The sequence below is a fragment of the Vigna radiata genome, chromosome 6 (assembly GCF_000741045.1).
Source record: "Vigna radiata var. radiata cultivar VC1973A chromosome 6, Vradiata_ver6, whole genome shotgun sequence".
Taxonomy (NCBI): domain Eukaryota; kingdom Viridiplantae; phylum Streptophyta; class Magnoliopsida; order Fabales; family Fabaceae; genus Vigna; species Vigna radiata.
In genome coordinates this window covers 31786266-31804701 of record NC_028356.1, presented here as the reverse complement: position 1 = coordinate 31804701, position 18436 = coordinate 31786266, and the positions used below count along the sequence as shown (strand labels likewise).

Genomic DNA, 18436 nt, shown 5'->3' with positions numbered 1-18436 from the left:
AAAGAAAGCCCATGGGCTGGCCCTAACCCACAGGGCTTTGGGGCTTTTTAGCCCTGGAGGCTTTTTTAATAAAGATCTTTTTTGGCCCTAGGGGCTTTTTTGGCCCCAACCCACATGAGCTAGGGCCAGGACCTATTACAGGGCCTAATTGACAGCTCTATTCATAAGATAATTAAGGAACATCTTTCCCTTGAATATTTATAAATGAAAAACTATTTTTCATTAACAAGGTAAAATTAGGCTTAATTATCCAAATATATCCATTAATATCAAATTTATATATTTGTGGGTAGTCTCAACTACTCTATAAAGTTATTATTAATGGATTTCATTATATCACTCACAAGTTAGTCTCATTCACGTCTTAGGTCATCACCATACATTCATATTAGGATTTCTTATTACTCTCACTACATAACTCATTATATTATATATGAGTGTGGATGCTTATTAAAGTGTCAAGATATCTCTTTGCTTGAATCCATACATAAATGCACACACTAAAAAGACATACGTTAAAAGGATTTCCTCCATGGAATCCCTTCCACTCTTATGAGTTCATACCTCATCATCATACATACTTTACATTTCATATCACACATAACAACACTTATACAAACTATTTGAGATTTTAAAAAATAAATTTCAACGTCCATGAAACTTGGAAAATTATGTTCTTGAACTCAAATTAAAGATAATTGAATCAAGAACACAATGCAAAAAGAATCAACCCAATTGAGTAATTGTGAAAAGAATTATGCACCAACAAGCAACAAAGGTCAAAAGTCAATTACATAAACTATTGGAATTTTAAGTGAAAAACTACCCTAACTACAAACCTCCAATCAAATATCTGAACAATCAAAATAAAGAAAGATATTTCTAGGACTAGTTGTAAAAAATTTAGCTCGACCCAACAATTAACGATGCAGAAATTACCAATTTTCCCATGACGACTTAGAGTTGGAAAATCCAACTCACCTAGTGAGAAGAACTCTTTGCCAAAATTAATTTTGGCACTCGATCAATGATCATTGGACTCGACCAACTACAAAACTCAAATTTGACATTATAAAAAGTTTATACAAATTCCACAATTTGACATTACCAAATGACTAAAAACTCAATTTCGAGTATTATACAAGTTTCAAACACATCAATTTGTGGTAAACAAATCAATCCAACTAAAATCATCACATTTATTGTACATGCCATTCGAAGCCCCAAATTTTATAACACACAAAAACCCTTGTTGGAAGTCCCACATCTACTAGAGATAAGACCAATTTATAATAAATATATAAGTGATGTACAAACCTCATCTTACAAGTCGGTTTTGTGAGGTTGAGTTAGGCTTAAAACTCACTTTCTAATATGGTATCAGAGTCATCGTTAAAAAGCCTATCCTAGCGATATTTCTTCTTTCTTGGGCATTTCTATTCCACCCTCACCCAATTTCTACTATCACGCACGAGATATCTATACCTCGGCGTAAGGGACAAGATGTCTATACCTCGGCGTGAAGGGGGTGTATTGGAAGTTCCACATCTACTAGAGATAAGACTAATTTATAATATATAAGTGAGGTGCAAGCCTCACCTTACAAGACGGTTTTGTGAGGTTGAGTTAGATTTAAAACCCACTTTCTAATAATCCTAAAGCATATTAATTTTATAAAATTGAATATCCTATCCCAATTTCAACAATTTACACAATCGGACATGTAAAAGCAAGAAAACCTTTAAAGACATATACACAAAAGATCAAAACATGATTTGCGCATAAAGTTGGAGACACAAACATGCAGGGAGTCCATTGGAACAAAAGTGGACCACATGCAACACAGAAAAAATTATTAAAGTATAATTTTAAATTAAATATTTTTATTAAAGTATAATTAAAAAAAAAAACTTTATTATAGTATAATGTTAAATTATTCTCATATAATTAGGGTGTCAATAAAATGTATTGTGAATAAAATGTATGATAAATATTTAATAAATACTTATAAATAAGCAACATGTACTAATTATCTATTTATTAATTATTTATATATAATAATTAAAGAATAAAACTTTATATATCTTTTTATTTATACCTATAAAATTGAATTTATTATGATATTTTATATTTTTTTATTTCTAAATTAAATTTATTTGCATTAATAATTTAATAAGTAATTTAATTTAAGTTATATTTTAGAATTAATTTTTATCTGAATTTACATTTTGAAAAATAAATAAATAATTTTATTTAAAATTAAAAATTAAATATAAAATATCTGTGGGTATTTAGAAATATCTACGATTTTTTTTTTATATTTAAAGAATAATGAATCATATGTTTTTAAACAGTACGGATAATGGATAAACACTAATACCTAGTTTGATCAATTATATTTTTTATACACGTGAAAAATCCATGTGAAAGTTTATATTTTATATGTATATTGAATAAACATATAAATTAGGTTGATGTCCGATGTTAATTTATTACCTTTGGAATGACTCCATAGTACTAACTTTCTATCTTTACCTGAATGATGATAATAACGAAGAAAATTATTATTTGTCACATTTAAATTTATTTTATATTTATTTAATATTATACTTATCTACCTTTTTTTGAAAAATATAAAATTTATATTTTTATGATAATTTATTTTTATATTTTATATTAAATAAATGTAAAAATGTATTCTAATACTGTTACTCGATAATGAATTGTGGAGAATGATGCACGTTGTTTAATTTTGACTTGGACGACGTGTCTTTGATCTTCTCCTTTGTGGCTCGTTTTGGTATTTCCACACTTGAGTGTTTTCTACTCATTCCCTTTCTTATATTACTTGCGTAGTCGTTTCAACTAAAATTTCCTTTTTCTTCCCTTTTCAACAATAAAATCTTCCTATGCCATTAAATACAAATGGACTTTCTTCACCACTTTCCAAAAACTAAACAACAACATTAAATACAAACTTTTTTATATTCTTCCACCTACGTTTAAAAAGTAATCAATACAGTTTTATTTAAATAAAATTATTCATTTCTTTTGTACACTTAAAATGCATTTTATCTTATAAGATTCATTTAGAATTTAAGGGAATTTTGACACTATTTTACAATACAGTTGAAACTAGGTTTATAGATTCGACCAGCATGAAAAATCTATGGCATGGTAAAGTAAAGCGATGTGAAAACCGGTTTCATTAAACATTTTGATTTGAGTTAAAGTAGATAGAATTGAGTTGTGTGATTCAGTCTTTTAGTTCGTATATTTTCTCAATTTCATGGTTAATTGGGAGGAGATATATTAGGTAAACTTATCGCATTTAATTTTTCTTCTTCTTCTGTAGATACACTGTTTGATTGGGTATTATTTTATAAAAAATTAGTTTTAAATTTGTGCATACGTAATGATATTTCATTAAGTTTGTCTTTTCATGTTCGTAAATATATATTATATTAATATTTAGAGGTTGAAGAAAAAATTAATAATAATTTTAAGTTTATAATTAAGTTTTATATAAAATCAACTTGAAAAATTATTTATAAATTTAGAAAGTCTAAAAATTTGTAAAGATTAAATTTTTTAAAGGGGTTTGCTAATTTGGGTACGCCTGTTTTTCAGTTGGTACATTTTAGCAATGTGTACCGGGTTTCAGTAGACAAAAATATCCTTAAAAAAATAAAAAAAGAAACTCCCAAACCCTTATCCACCTCTTTCATTCCTCTCAATCCTTTCTCTTTCATCTCTTCCACTCCAACCTTTTCTCTGTCATCCCTACTCTAGTCCCAATTGAAAAAAATTAGAAACATTTGTTTTATTCTAAAAATTTTTATTCTCAAAACTAAAAAAAAAAAAACCCAAACCCTTACTCACCTCCTTCATTCCTCTCAACTCTTTCTCCTTCATCTCTCTCACTCAAACATTTTTTCTGTCATCTCTACACTAGCTCCAACTAAAAAAACACTCATTATTAAATAAATTGGTTAGAAAAAAAAAATACTTACATAAATAAAAAAAAGGGTTAAATATGCTTTTAGTCCTTGAAGTTTCACTGATTTTTGGTTTTAGTCCCTGCATCAAACATTGATGACATTTCATCCTTTTAATATGGAAACATGTATTTTTATTCCCTAAAAATAAACGGCGTCAATTTTTTTGTGATGTGGCTAACGGCCCTGCCACGTCTTTATTGTAAACTTCATGCCTCGTTGAGATTTTTTAACATTTGAAACCTCTGAAGAACAAAAAATCCTAAGGGATATGCCCCAACTGAGACAGTGAAGGAGAGGATCTCATTAGCACGCTCGAGGGAGAATGGGAGGGAGGATTGGCCTTCACCAGAAAAAAACAGGAATTCACTTCCATTGCTCCCCCTCAGTAGTATTTTCTCTCGCGCTGGTAATAACATTTCCAACAAAAAAATACAATATGGGAAAAGGAAAGAAAGGGTAAACAGGGGAAAGAGGAGACTACAGCCATAGAATAGGGACTCACCACCATCACCTGCCTAAGCACGGATCTTCCCTCAACCCCAATATCTCATCGTCGGTGCCATCATCATCAGCCTCACCGTGCTACCCCTTTTCATCTAACCCACCTCCTCTCTCACCACCATATCCAACCCTTTCCATCGCATCATCAACACGCACAATACCAAACACACGCACAATACTCACTCGTTTTCCAAAAGCCCAACCATCAAAGAATACAATCGTGCCCTTAGCACCATCTTCTCCTTCATCACACCATTGTTGCTTTTCACTCAAACCTGCAAAGGGAAACAATAGAAAACAGGGAAACTATCACATAGAATCCCAAACATGGTCTTGGCAAGCCTCTCTGTGGTTGTGTTATATGATAATTAAACAATGAAAGCAACGTTTTCAGGGGTGGCTGTGACGATGGGGTTTTAGGCGTAGAGTTGGATTCGATCAGGGCGGTGAAGGAGGTTGACGCGATGACGGCATTGACAATGGCCGTGGCTCGTGGCGTCAGTGATTCCCTTGTTGAAACGGCGAAGGCGGGACGTGAAGGAAAGAAGGGCCTGGAGCTATGGCCGGTGATAATCTTGGCGGAGAGCGGCGGTGCTCGTGACGCCTTGGAACTGTGACACGGCAGCTGGCAAGACCGCAGTGGCGACCTGCGTCGCCTGCAGCGCCTCAGGTCGAGGGCGAAGGCCGTCACAGCAACGAGGATGCGTGGTGTCGCCGGCGACGCCGAGACTGGCAGAGAGTCCGTCGCGAGGCCGGTCGGATGGCGCGGTGGGTGTCGGAGGGGAACGGTGGCAGGCGGCGTTCCAAGGAGGCAAACCCCAACCCTAAGATAGTTTGAGGAGAAAGAGACCTTGGCTCTCTGTTTGTCTCGACGCAGAGGAAAATGTTGAGTTGGTTTGAAAATTAGGAGGGGCACAGTGAAGACGTGGCATGAAGTGCATAGTAAAGACGTGGCACGGTGTTAGCCATATCACAAAAAAATGGACACCTTATTTTTAGGGACTAAAAATACATGTTTCCATATTAAAAGGATGAAATGCCATCAATGTTTGATGCAGGGACTAAAACCAAAAATCAGTGAAACTTCAGGGACTAAAAGCATATTTAACCTATAAAAAATTAAAGCACCTAATTTTTTCTTTATATAATTGTAAATAAAATTTCAAGATTTAATATTTTTATTGTTTGATTTTATCGTTGAGAATTTTATTGTATTTTGATTTGTTTTTTCTTTAGTAAAGGAAAACAAGTTAATGNATTTCTACCAAAAATATTAAACGGCCACGGAGCAATGTTACGTAGTAGTCTCAGAATGTAAAGGAAGGATGCTCATAAGTCTTGTGCAAGTTGTGCCCGTCAGCTGTAATATATAGTGAAGATAATGAAATTAAAGAGATTTTGAATGAACTTTTTTCAGAAGGTGAATATGTTAATGACTAAACTCTTTACAAAAGTAAATCGTTTAATAATGAGTGTTTTTTTAGTTGGGGCTAGTGCAGAGATGACAGAGAAAATGTTTGAGTGAGAGAGATGAAGGAGAAAGGGTTGAGAGGAATGAAGGAGGTGAGTAAGGGTTTGGGGTTTTCTTTTTTAGTTTTGAGAATGAAAATTATTAAAATAAGGCAAGTGTTTCTGATTTTTTTCAATTGGCGCTAGAGTAGGGATAACAGAGAAAAGGTTGGAGTGAAAGAGATGAAAGAGAAAGGGTTGAGAGGAATGAGAAAAGTGGGTAAGGGTTTGGGGGTTTCTTTTTTTATTTTTTTAATTTTGAGAATGAAAATTATTAAAATNCACTTAACCTTAAAACTTAGAATTCATGATATATAAGAGTATTTTTGTCTATTGAAACCCGATACACATTGTTAAAATGTACCAACTGAAAAACAAGCGTACGCAAATTAGCAAACCCCCTTTTTAAAAATATAAAATATATAATGTAAAAAAAATATTGAGCAAACTCTCTAAAAATATAAAGAATAAATTATGCAAAAATATGTTGAGTTTGTTATAAATAAAAATCAGTGTTGGACATATTGATCTAATGTGTATTACTAGATTCATATAATGAGTGCTTCGATAAATGCGTCTAATATATAATGTTAGACTCATTTAATCAGTATATGGATACATTCGTCTTATGTGTATTGCTACACTCATCTAATGTGTATAGCAAGATATATCTAATCAGAGAATGAATAAAGTTGTCTAGTGTGTATTAATAGAATCATAATATATATATATATATATATATATATATATAAACAAACTCGTATAATATGTGTATAAATAGACTCGTCCAATATGTGTATAAATAGACTCGTCCAATGTATGAACAAACACATATAATGAGTGTTGCAAGACTCGTTTAATTAGAGGATAAATAAATTCACTTACTTAGGTCCGTCTAATTAATGCATAAAATGACTTGTTTTATGTTTTTTATACAAAAAAATACTTGTCTCATTAGTGTCGGATATAATCGTCTAATATATTGCTGAACTTGTCTAATTAGTGTATGACAGACATATCTAGTGTATATTGCATAATTTATTTGAATAAGTGTGACACCCGGGCACTGACGAGGGCGGGGAGTGATCGCCGGTGCAAGAGGCATGGACAAGGAGCGGCTCCTGGCAGGCTTCCAGTGGAAGGGGCACGTGGACGAATCGAACATACACCAGAATGAGAGGGATCTAGAGACTGTATAGGTATGGGACTATACAGTTGAAGGATAACTTAATGAATTGATTTGGCTACTCATATCAACAAATGCATTTGCTTTTCGGTAGCCTAACCCATAAGAACTCCATAGTTAAGCGTGCTTAGCCTAGAGTAATTTGGGATGGGTTACCTTCTGGAAAGTTTTCTCGGAAAGTGTGTGAGTGAGGACAAAACACACTGGAAAGCCTTGTGTTGATGTGTGGGGGAAGTCAACAGTCCCTGTAAGTTGTCGGTGCGTTACAGATGGTATCAGAGCCTAGCCTCTCCCAATATGGTGTGGTTCGAGGACGAACCAGACAGAAGCTGGTGGGCATGTGACACCCGGACACTGACGAGGGCGGGGAGTGATCGCCGGTGCAAGAGGCATGGACAAGGAGCAGCTCCTGGCAGGCTTCCAGTGGAAGGGGCACATGGACGAATCGAACATACACCGGAATGAGAGGGATCTAGAGATTGTATAGGTATGAGACTATACAGTTGAAGGATAGCTTAAAGGAATTGATTTGGCTACTCATATCAACAAATGCATTTGCTTTTCGGTAACCTAACCCATAAGAACTCCATAGTTAAGCGTGCTTAGCCTAGAGTAATTTGGGATGGGTGACCTTCTGGGAAGTTTTCTCGGAAAGTGTGTGAGTGAGGACAAAACACACTGGAAAGCCTTGTGTTGATGTGTGGGGGCAGTCAACTGGAAAGCCCTGTGTATGAAAAATTTTGTCTAATGAATATTGTTAGACTCGTCTAATCAATATATGAATAACTTATCTAATGTGTATTACTAGATTGGTCTAATCAATCATCGACAACTAGTTTAATCAAAGTATTTTTAAACTAGTTTAATCAATCTATGAAATGACTTGTCTAATATATTTTTGTTATACTCTTCTAATTAGTGTATCTACAATATCGTCTAATGTGTATTGTTAAACTCATGTAATATTTTTTGCAATACTCGTCCAATAAATGTAGGAAAAGACTTGTCTAATGTGTATTCCTATACTCATTTAATCAATGCATTGACAAACTCTTATATTATGTATTGTTAGACTTGTCTCATCAGTATTGGTCACACTCATATAATGTGTACTACTAGACTCATATAATGAGTGTATGTTCAAACCTATCTAATGTGTATTGCAAGACTTGTCTAATCAGTGAGTAGACAAACTCATTTAATGTGTATTAACAGACTTGACTAATTGGTGTATGAAAAGACTTGTGTAATTTATTTTGCTAAACTTGTTTTATCAATGTATGGACAAACAAGTTTATTGTTTGTTGGTAGACTCGTCTAATCAATTTATGGATAAACTTGTGTAATAAATATTTTTAGACTCATTTAATCAATGTATTAAATGATTCATCTAATGATTTAAACTTGTTTAATTAGGATATGGAGAAATTTGTCTAATAAGTGTTTGTTCAGACTTGTTTAAAGTGTATTGCAAAATTAGTCCAATTAATGAATTGATAAACTTGTATTGTATTAATAAACTTGTCTAATTTGTGTTTATATTAACTTGTCTAATGTATATTAATAAAATCATCTTACCATTTTATATTGTTGGTAAACTCGTCTTATCAGTATTTAGACATTAATGAGTATTCCACGACTCGTGTAATCAATGTATGAAATGTCTTGTTTAATATTTTTTTACTATATTTGTCTATTTATTATATGGACAAATTCGTTTAATAAATATTATTAAACTTGTTTAATCATTGCATCGATAGACCCATTTAATGTATTTTTTTTATATTTGTTTATAAATTAATGGAATGATTTCGTCTAATTTTTTGGTATATTTGTCTAATTAGTATATGGATAAACTCATCTGATGTATATTGGTAAACTTATTTTTTGTTACACTAATTATGAACAAATTGGTCTAATTTGTATTGTAAGACCTTTTTAATAATTTTTGTATATTCGTTTAATTAATGAATAAAATGACTAATCTAATATTTTTTGCTATAGATCTAATTGATATATAGATAGACTCATGTAATGTATATTGCCAGACTTGTCTATTTTTTTTTCTATACTCATCTAGTCACTGTATGGACAAAACTATCCAATGTGTATTGTTAAACTTGTCTAATTTTTTTTTTATATTCATCCAGTGTATGTTTATAAACTTATCTAATATATAGATAGACTCGTGTAGTGTATATTGCTAGATTTGTCTAATTTTATTTTTCTATACTCATCTTATTAGTGTATGAACAAAACTATTCAATGTGTATTGTTAAATTTGTCTAATTTTTTTTATATTCATCTAATGTATGTTTATAGACTTATATAATCATTATTGTATGTTTTTATAATGACAATGTAAATGCATTAGTAGTATATTTTAAGACAATTAATTTGTTACTTTTTGTTTTGGTTTTAATAAAATTATAAATTCTTACTTGGAAATAGTAAATAATGAATTAAAAAAATAAAAGAAAAATTATAATAATAAAAAAATTATTTTTTTATATTACAAATATATTTTTAAACCTACAAATGAACTATTAAATAAAACAAAAATCATAATAGTAAGTAGTGTAAATTTTTTATTAAAAATATATATTTTAAACTTTTGAAATGAATTATTAAATATAATTTATTTAAACCATGGAGTTATATATATATATCATTGCTAATTTTTATTAGATAAAATTAATTTAATTTTGACATAAAAAAGGAAGAAGAATATTTAATAATAAGAATATTTATATTATTATTTAATATAAAAATGTTAAATATAATTTTTTATTGATAAATTTTTTAAAACAAAATTATTTCATCAAAGTTTTTATGTTTTACTATTAATTTTATGTTTTAAATAATCTTATTTTAAGGAATAAAAATAAAATATATTTTTTTACTTTTTATTTTATTAAATGATTAAATAATTATAAATCATAAAAGAAAATAGTATTATAAAAAAAGTAATACTCCAAATGTTAAAAATATGTTAAGAAATTTTTTTAATAATAATTAAAATGTGGGAAAGAACACGTGTTTAAATAATTATTTATTTATTTGTTTAAAAAATCAACTTACTTTAAACATAATATTAATATTAAAGTGGTGAGGAGGCGTTATAGTTTTTCTGTTTTTTTAATTTTGCAATCAACTTATGTGTTATGCATTTCTTCAATTTTTTTTAGGATTAGATTGAGTTGAGATTTTTAACTTAATCATAAAATAAGTTCCATCCAACTTGATTTTTTCTTTTTGGCAATTTGTGTTAGGTTAATCTATGTTGACACGCGGGACGTGTGATTGTGATCCACTGATGGTGGTCCAAAATTAAATTCCTACAACATCTAACCCTACTTAGTCAGATTTATTAAACTATTATTTAATTTATTATTTTATATATAATGTAATATTAAAGATGTTTATAAAAAACAATATGAAATTATATTTAATCACTATCAGCATGACAGTGATTTAACAGATTCAGACTCCCAACCAAAATCTTTGGTTCATTGATGAAAAAAACTTTCACTAATACAATATAAAAAACAAAATTGCAAAATTAAGATTGTTTTATAAATACAAAGATTGTATATAAAGAAAAATATTTTTTTAATAATTTTTTTTGACAATTTTTTTTATCATTTTTATATAATAATTCATGATTGATCCATTTTAAATATACAGACAAAAAAATAATAATAATACATAATTTATTATAAAAAAATTATTAACTGAAAATTAAAATAGCTCTCAACACAATATCATTGCAGCAGCCCCACTACCTTTTTATTTCCAACCTTTTATATGACACCAATTTGTACTTGTTAATATAAAAAGTTTGAAACTTGAAAGGGCAATGCAATTGTCAAACCCTAATTAAATGAGCACCCCTTTAAGCCATTGAATGAATTCCATTTTCCAAATGATAATTTCTTGTTTTGCAACATTTTCCATGATCGATGGAAGTGGTTGTGGGTTAGCTTAATTGGTTCACCCTTTCTCTTTGACCTTCCAAACCTTCATTTTTTTCCCACCGTCTTTAAATTTTAAATTTTCTTTCAAAACACTTAGATTCAATACATCCAAACCCTCCTCAAAGTCCTTCCATCTGTTGACTCTCAAACATTTCATGCCTTAATTACAATTCTATGATGAATCCAAAGTAAGATAACAATAAATACATAAATAATGTTAGAGAAAACCCTTATGTTGTAAGCTTCTAGAAACTGCCCTTGATCATCACATAAAGAATTTAAAACAATAGGTTCATTGTCGGGTTGCTATTGTATGATCATGACATCCTAACAACAACAACAACGTAGAGAGCCTTACCTACCAAATATGGAACATATCAAATAAAACCATAAAATAATCTCAAAATCCTTAAACCATTTTTCTTTTCTTATAATAATTCACGTGTCCTCAACACAACCCAAATGAACGATTAAACAAAAGCTTTTTGATGTCTCCAACTACATCCTACAATGGAATTATTGGTTTGACACTAATGGAATTTAGTTACATCTCTTCATTTTTCCGATCTTCTCGGCGAATGTGCATCACTTGCTAAGCACAAAATATTGGACGGCAACGATCATGTTTGATGAAGTCTTTCCATTCTTTGCAGAAACAAATTAAATTCACTTTTTCATAACATTACTTTCGTTTTATTAACATATCCACTAAAAATAAAGTCATTTTATATAAGTGAAGTGTAAATTTCATTTTAAAAATTGATTTTGTAAAATTGAGTTAATTTAAAATTTCATCTCCTAATATGATATCAGAATCTATCTTAAGAATATTTTTTGTTTTTTAGATATTTTTATTATTAGTGTTAGATTGAAGTCAATAATAGGTAGGCATGTTGATTGAACTAAAAATAAAATAGAAATCATTCGTGTATATCGTGTAGTATTGCTGTAGCATCCACATTCATGAGTTCTAGAAGACAAGGAATCTCCCACAACTTTTCTCTAGGTGGTAGGTGAAAAATTTGTACTTATAAAATTCCTCAACTCTCACTTATTTTTTTCCTTGCAGCATCAATCATTCCAAAAATTTTATGTTGTCTTTCTCATATTATTAGAATCAGAAGTAGCTTGTGAAAGAAAGTTACAGAGCAGGGTTGTTGCAGTTTCACACATAGACCAAATGAGTACTAAAAGGAACACATGGAAGTCTGTGATCTTGATCTTAGGTTGTTACAAGGTTAAGTGTCCCCTGGAGGAATCAGAAAAACAGGTTTTGAAACAAGGGTCTTTCCAGAGGCTGTGTCTATCTGATGTGAGCAATTCAAGCTCCACTCAGGCCATTGAAGATCTTTCAATTTCCTTTGCTGGCTCTAAACTTTATGCATTTACACTTGAGGAGCTAAGGGAAGCAACAAACAGTTTCTCATGGAGTAATATGCTAGGAGAAGGAGGGTTTGGACCTGTGTACAAGGGTTTTGTGGATGATAAACTTAGGCCAGGTTTGAAGGCTCAGACTGTTGCTGTGAAAAGGTTGGACTTGGATGGCTTGCAGGGTCACAGGGAGTGGCTGGTTAGTTAGCTTTCTCAAGTGCCATTTTTAACTTTTCATGATAATAAACTGTTGTTTTGATCATAATTTCTTTTCTAGGCAGAGATTATATTTCTTGGACAGCTAAGGCATCCACATCTTGTCAAGTTAATTGGGTACTGTTATGAGGATGAACACAGACTGTTGATGTATGAATACATGCCAAGAGGCAGCTTGGAGAATCAACTCTTCAGAAGTATGTTTCTTTTCTCTCTTCTACTTATCCTCACCCTTTTCTTATTGTGTATTTCTGATTATATCACAAGTATCTCATAAGTCAAACATGATTGTAAGATCAAGTTCAATAACTGTCATCAAATGATTTAGAACTTTACATGTTCTGTTCTGTTTTATATGGTCATGCACACATAATTGTTTCAAATCTGTATGTTACAATCCCTCTTACTGATACAAAAAAAAAAAAATGAATTCTTACATAAACTAACAGCTTCTTTTGCTGTGATACAAACAGAATACTCTGCTGCTATGCCATGGTCAACCAGGATGAAAATTGCATTAGGAGCTGCCAAAGGTCTGGTCTTCCTTCATGAATCAGATAAGCCTGTAATATACCGCGATTTCAAAGCTTCAAACATTTTACTAGACTCAGTATGTTCTGTGATCTCATGTTGCATCTATTAATTGCTCGATATCGTCTTAATTTCCATACCAAGAAATTAACTTTTTTTCTTTGTTACAAATCTAGGATTTCACAGCTAAACTCTCAGACTTTGGTCTAGCCAAGGATGGCCCTGAAGGGGAAGACACATATGTAACAACACGGATAATGGGAACACAAGGATACGCTGCTCCTGAGTACATAATGACAGGTATATTCACTAACATACAAAACGTTAGCCAAGTTTCTATCATGAATTGACATACAAAAATTGAAGGGGAAAAGGTAGACTATTTCATTCCTTACTCCCAAAAGCATGTTACAAGCCTCAATAAGAATTTCAGCACCGTAACATATTACAATAACTTAAAACTCCCTTTATGCTGTCACTTTCATCAAACGTAGAAATTCACAGCATCAGAACTTTCAACTAAACACGCTATATTTTCTTAAGTCCAAAAAGACAGAAACTTATATTTGATGAAGCTAACTAATGAGCCATTGCCTTGTCACAGGTCACCTTACAACCAAGAGTGATGTGTATAGCTATGGAGTGGTGTTGTTGGAATTGCTTACAGGAAGACGAGTAGTGGATAAGTCTCGGTCGAATGGTGGCAAGAGCTTAGTGGAATGGGCAAGGCCTTTGCTGAGAGATCAGAAAAAACTTTATAGCATCATAGATTGTAGACTAGAAGGACAATTTCCCATGAAAGGAGCGATGAAAGTTGCTATGTTGGCTTTCAAATGCTTGAGTCCTCACCCAAATGCAAGGCCAACTATGAGTGATGTGGTGAAGGTATTGGAGCCACTTCAGGACTTTGATGATGTTTTCATTGGACCCTTTGTGTATGTTGCCGTTAGTGAAAATGGTAACAAACATAAAATATAGCAGCTGATAGCACTCCTCAGCAACAGAGAGCTGCAGGAAAATGATGATGTAGTTTTCTATGGTTTGATGATATACACAAGAATGTACAAGTATAAGCACTTGCTACTAGTTTAGGATACACACTAAAATCTATTCACAAGTAATGTATGTGCATAAATATGGCTGGGATTGTGTTTGGACATGGTTTTGGATTTCATGGTACAGACAGTTTAGAGAAAGTGAAAAAAAAAATCCATTTAATCAGTAAACTCTAATCTACCCATTAATATATTGTTATTAGTATGATTAATGGAGCTAAAATGTCATTGCTGCTATGATGATTGAAAGAGTTTTGGTCAATGCCTTGAGTGCCACTCAAGTCTAATATTTAGAAATCAACACATGATGTTCTAAGATTGAGACATGATTGTCTCTTAAACATATGGTCAAGAATTCAACCTTAAATTTGTGTGAATGGAAAGATAAGTTTTTGAGATGTTAATCATTCTTGTACATAAAGAAATTAGTATTTTGCTTTCGAACTAAAAGATTCCTAAAATAGGACATAACTCTGTGTCCTGTAGGATACTGTTCTAATTTAGGTGTGATTATTATTAACAACCTAATCACCTTCATCCAAAACTAGGTCCCCTTAGTCTATGAATACGGAGATTTTTGCCACTTAACAAATATTTATATATTATTCTAAGGTATCATTAATCTATTAATCTATGTAAATCTCGTTAACTTAAATATTAGAGTTTTTATTAATATTTTTTTGTAAGAAAGAATTATGGCAAGATTCAATAACAATAAAATCTTTATCGCTTTTGAAGGAACATACATTTAGGGAAAAGATTACCAAATTTTAAAGTGTGAATACAACTCACATTTTTAGTAGAAATAATAAAATTAAACAATATAATGAAAAATAAAAAACTCATAATCCTATTATTTTAAAATTTTGAGTTTGAAACTAACTTTAACTTTCTCCTAATATATCCACTCAAGTAATTTAATCTATCATTATAAATTTTAACACTTCATCATAATCAAATTAACTACTAAAATAAACATATATCAAAATAAATTTTAATCCATGAGTCAAACCGATTTATTACGAATTTAAAATATGTTAAGTTGAAAAAATTTAATATTTTTAAATATAATTAAATTAAATCTGATTTACTTAATTTACAAATTAAATAAACAAGTTAGTCCAAGTTAAAAATGAATCAATTGATAATCAACTATCAATGATCTTTTTAATTTTTAATCATTTTTTTCATATTTTTTTTTCTTATAATTATTTACTGAATTTTTGACATAAAAAAAGTTAATCAAGATTGAACTAACCCCTTTTAAATCAATCATTATAAAAATGCATTGCCCTTCTCCCAAAATCCAATTGCAACAGTTATTTTTTCAGGTCATATCATATAAAAATACACAACACAATAATATATTTGGTGAAAGTAATAAATATCAACTCCAAATATGTCTCAATCATCCAATATAAATAAGTGTTATCAAACCGGATCAATCAATATGTAGTTAAAATACTAAGTCAATGGATAAAAGGTTAACAACATGACTAATATATTATTAAATATAACTTTATATTATACATGTTTTTCGTTTGATATCTTATTGAAGAGATAATAAACAAATCTTAGACTCTTCTTCAACAGTTTAATAACAGAGAGTAGCAAACAACAAATAAGTGAACATGGTTAACAAAAGGGACAAGAGGATGGGATGGCTAATTTTTTTTTTTACACTTTTTGAAGATCCCAATTATATTATTTGGTTTCGTGATGGAATTTGATGGATATGATTTATTTATACAAATTTAAGTCAATTGTATAACATTATTTATTATTTATATACTATATTTTTATTTTATTTATAGTTAATGTGAGAGTTTTAAGAATTAATTTATACCAAAAACTAAACATTAGAGCATGATATTAAATATCTATGAATAGTGTTAACCTCCTCCTATTAGAAAATTGGTAAAAATAATGTGTCTCCCACCTTGCATTATTTGAAAAAAAAAAGTAATATGTTAATTGAGACTTGTTATTAATATTATTTTAAAAAAACGATAAATATATGTTTATAATTTTGTTTTAATTCTCTAAACTATTTCTCTTAGTTTTCGTAGTGATGGTAATCTAAAATCTTCAAAATGGTCTTCATCACCACAGTAGAAATGTGACATGTGTTTCATATAAAGTTGTTATATTGATGAGAACTGTGACGTGACGTTTTGGAATACATATCAAATTGTTATTGAAAAGAAGAATAATAGGAATCACTTTTTGAAAAGTTAAAATTTACGAAGACACGACTAATAAAAAATTAAAAAGGTTAGACTCAAATGTATCTTTAAACGAAAATTAGAAGAAAAAGAAAACATATCTGAGTTACTTTGAATTGGTCTGAAAATATGTGGAATCAAAGAATATCCCACAAGGGTTTGAAGAGATACTGAATCATATAACTATTTGAATAAAATAAGTAAAAATTATATTAATTGTATTCTAATATTTTAAAAATATATATAATTATTAACCAATGTATATGGAGTACACAGTGTAATGTCCCGAAAATCATTCCGATGTATGTTTGATTTGTTCATGTATCGTTTTCATTGGATCATGTCTCTTGCACCACCGACGATCACTTTCCGTCTTCGTCAGTGACCGGGTGTCACACACAATAATAAATTTTAGCCAATGAGAATCACTGTATGGTTTTAGTTGACAAGTTCATTTGCTGTTGAGAAAATACCCTGATGTAGAAGATTAATAATATTATAAATTTATTGAGAATATTGATAACTATTATATATAAGAAATTGTGATAATTTAGAGTACCATTTCTCTATCATTGACGAAGAAAATGAATAGGTGAACTGTTTCAATCCATTGCTTTAATAGAAAATGAAAAGAATTAAAAGAAACCCCATATGGTGTGTGTTACTGAAAAGGGGAAAGAATAGTTACCCGAAAGAAAAATAAGATATAAAAAAATAAAAAGCAGAAATTAAATATTCATATCCTGTTGGTTTTAAACTGAATGTAAATTTGTAATAGACATTCAAGGAGATGATTCAACGAATGTTGGAGAAAACTTGTAAATTTGTAATAGACATTTCTTTTATTTCATTCGTTTTTAGATATATTTAGGTTTAAATTTTTTTTTGTCTGTAAGTTATAAGCTGATGTTCAGTTTAGTCTCTATTTTTAAAAATGTCAACTTTGATCCCTAAGTTATAAAAAATGTATCAAATCAGTCATAACCATTAACGAAATCAATGAAATATGTACCAAGTTACCATCTAGATATGGATATTTTGCAACCTATAAAGAGCCTACAAGTATGAAAGAATATAGATGAGACTGATTTGATATATATTTCATTGATTTCGTTAACTGCTGAGACTGATTTGATACATTTTTTATAACTTAGGGACTAAAGGTTGACATTTTTAAAAACGGAGACTAAACTGAATACCGGCTTATAACTTAGGGAACAAAAAAGAATTTAAACCATATATTTACATTGTGTAAGACATGATAAATATACAATTGAGAAAGTATTATGTAATTATGTATTATAAAAGACACAATAAATATACAATTGAGAATGCATTATGTTAATTTTTATGTAAAGTCTTAACTTTCATCTCCCACATTTATAATGTTAACACTAAATTGTAGTTGATCAACTACAATTCATGAATTAGTTTGTTTTATCATTCAAATATAGTTTATTTATTATATCACATCCTATTAAATATATCACTTTAGTGGAGTGCACGTGTTACACCCTTCCAAATTCCCATGTTAGTGGGAGACAAAATTTGTCAGCCCATTTAATTCCTCGTCCTCGGGGTGTACGTGTGACAACAGACCATTTAATTCCTCGTCCTCGGAGTGTACGTGTGACAACAGAGGGAATGAGAATTTTCAGATAGGGGAAGCCATGTGGTAGGCAGAGAGTGGACCGAACGTCCATTTTGGTGACCATATTTAAAGTGAGATTTTGAAACTGGCACCACTTTCTGCTTGCAACCTTTCTTCTTCCTCAAACTCAGTTTCCAGAATCCACCATTTTCTTCTCTTTCTCTCTAAACCTTTAAACCTTCTCTCTAAGATTCTAACCTCTTCTTCTCCTCC

The 18436-nt window shown here is 30.5% G+C and overlaps 1 protein-coding gene across 2 annotated transcripts; it reads left to right on the top strand.

The window, feature by feature from the left end:
- Positions 1-12107: 12107 nt before the first annotated feature.
- Positions 12108-14621, top strand: LOC106763840 (serine/threonine-protein kinase RIPK). 2 transcript variants are annotated; one of them, XM_014647997.2, is made up of 6 exons: positions 12108-12183; positions 12290-12744; positions 12823-12958; positions 13235-13326; positions 13469-13592; positions 13897-14621. In XM_014647997.2, the coding sequence occupies exons 1-6, from the start codon at positions 12138-12140 to the stop codon at positions 14268-14270; spliced, it is 1227 nt and encodes a 408-aa protein (XP_014503483.2). In that variant the 5' UTR covers positions 12108-12137; the 3' UTR covers positions 14271-14621. The 2 variants fall into 2 exon arrangements, with proteins under 2 accessions (XP_014503483.2, XP_014503482.2); XM_014647996.2 differs by having other exon boundaries at positions 13235-13371; positions 13897-14613.
- The last annotated feature ends 3815 nt before the right edge of the window (positions 14622-18436 follow it).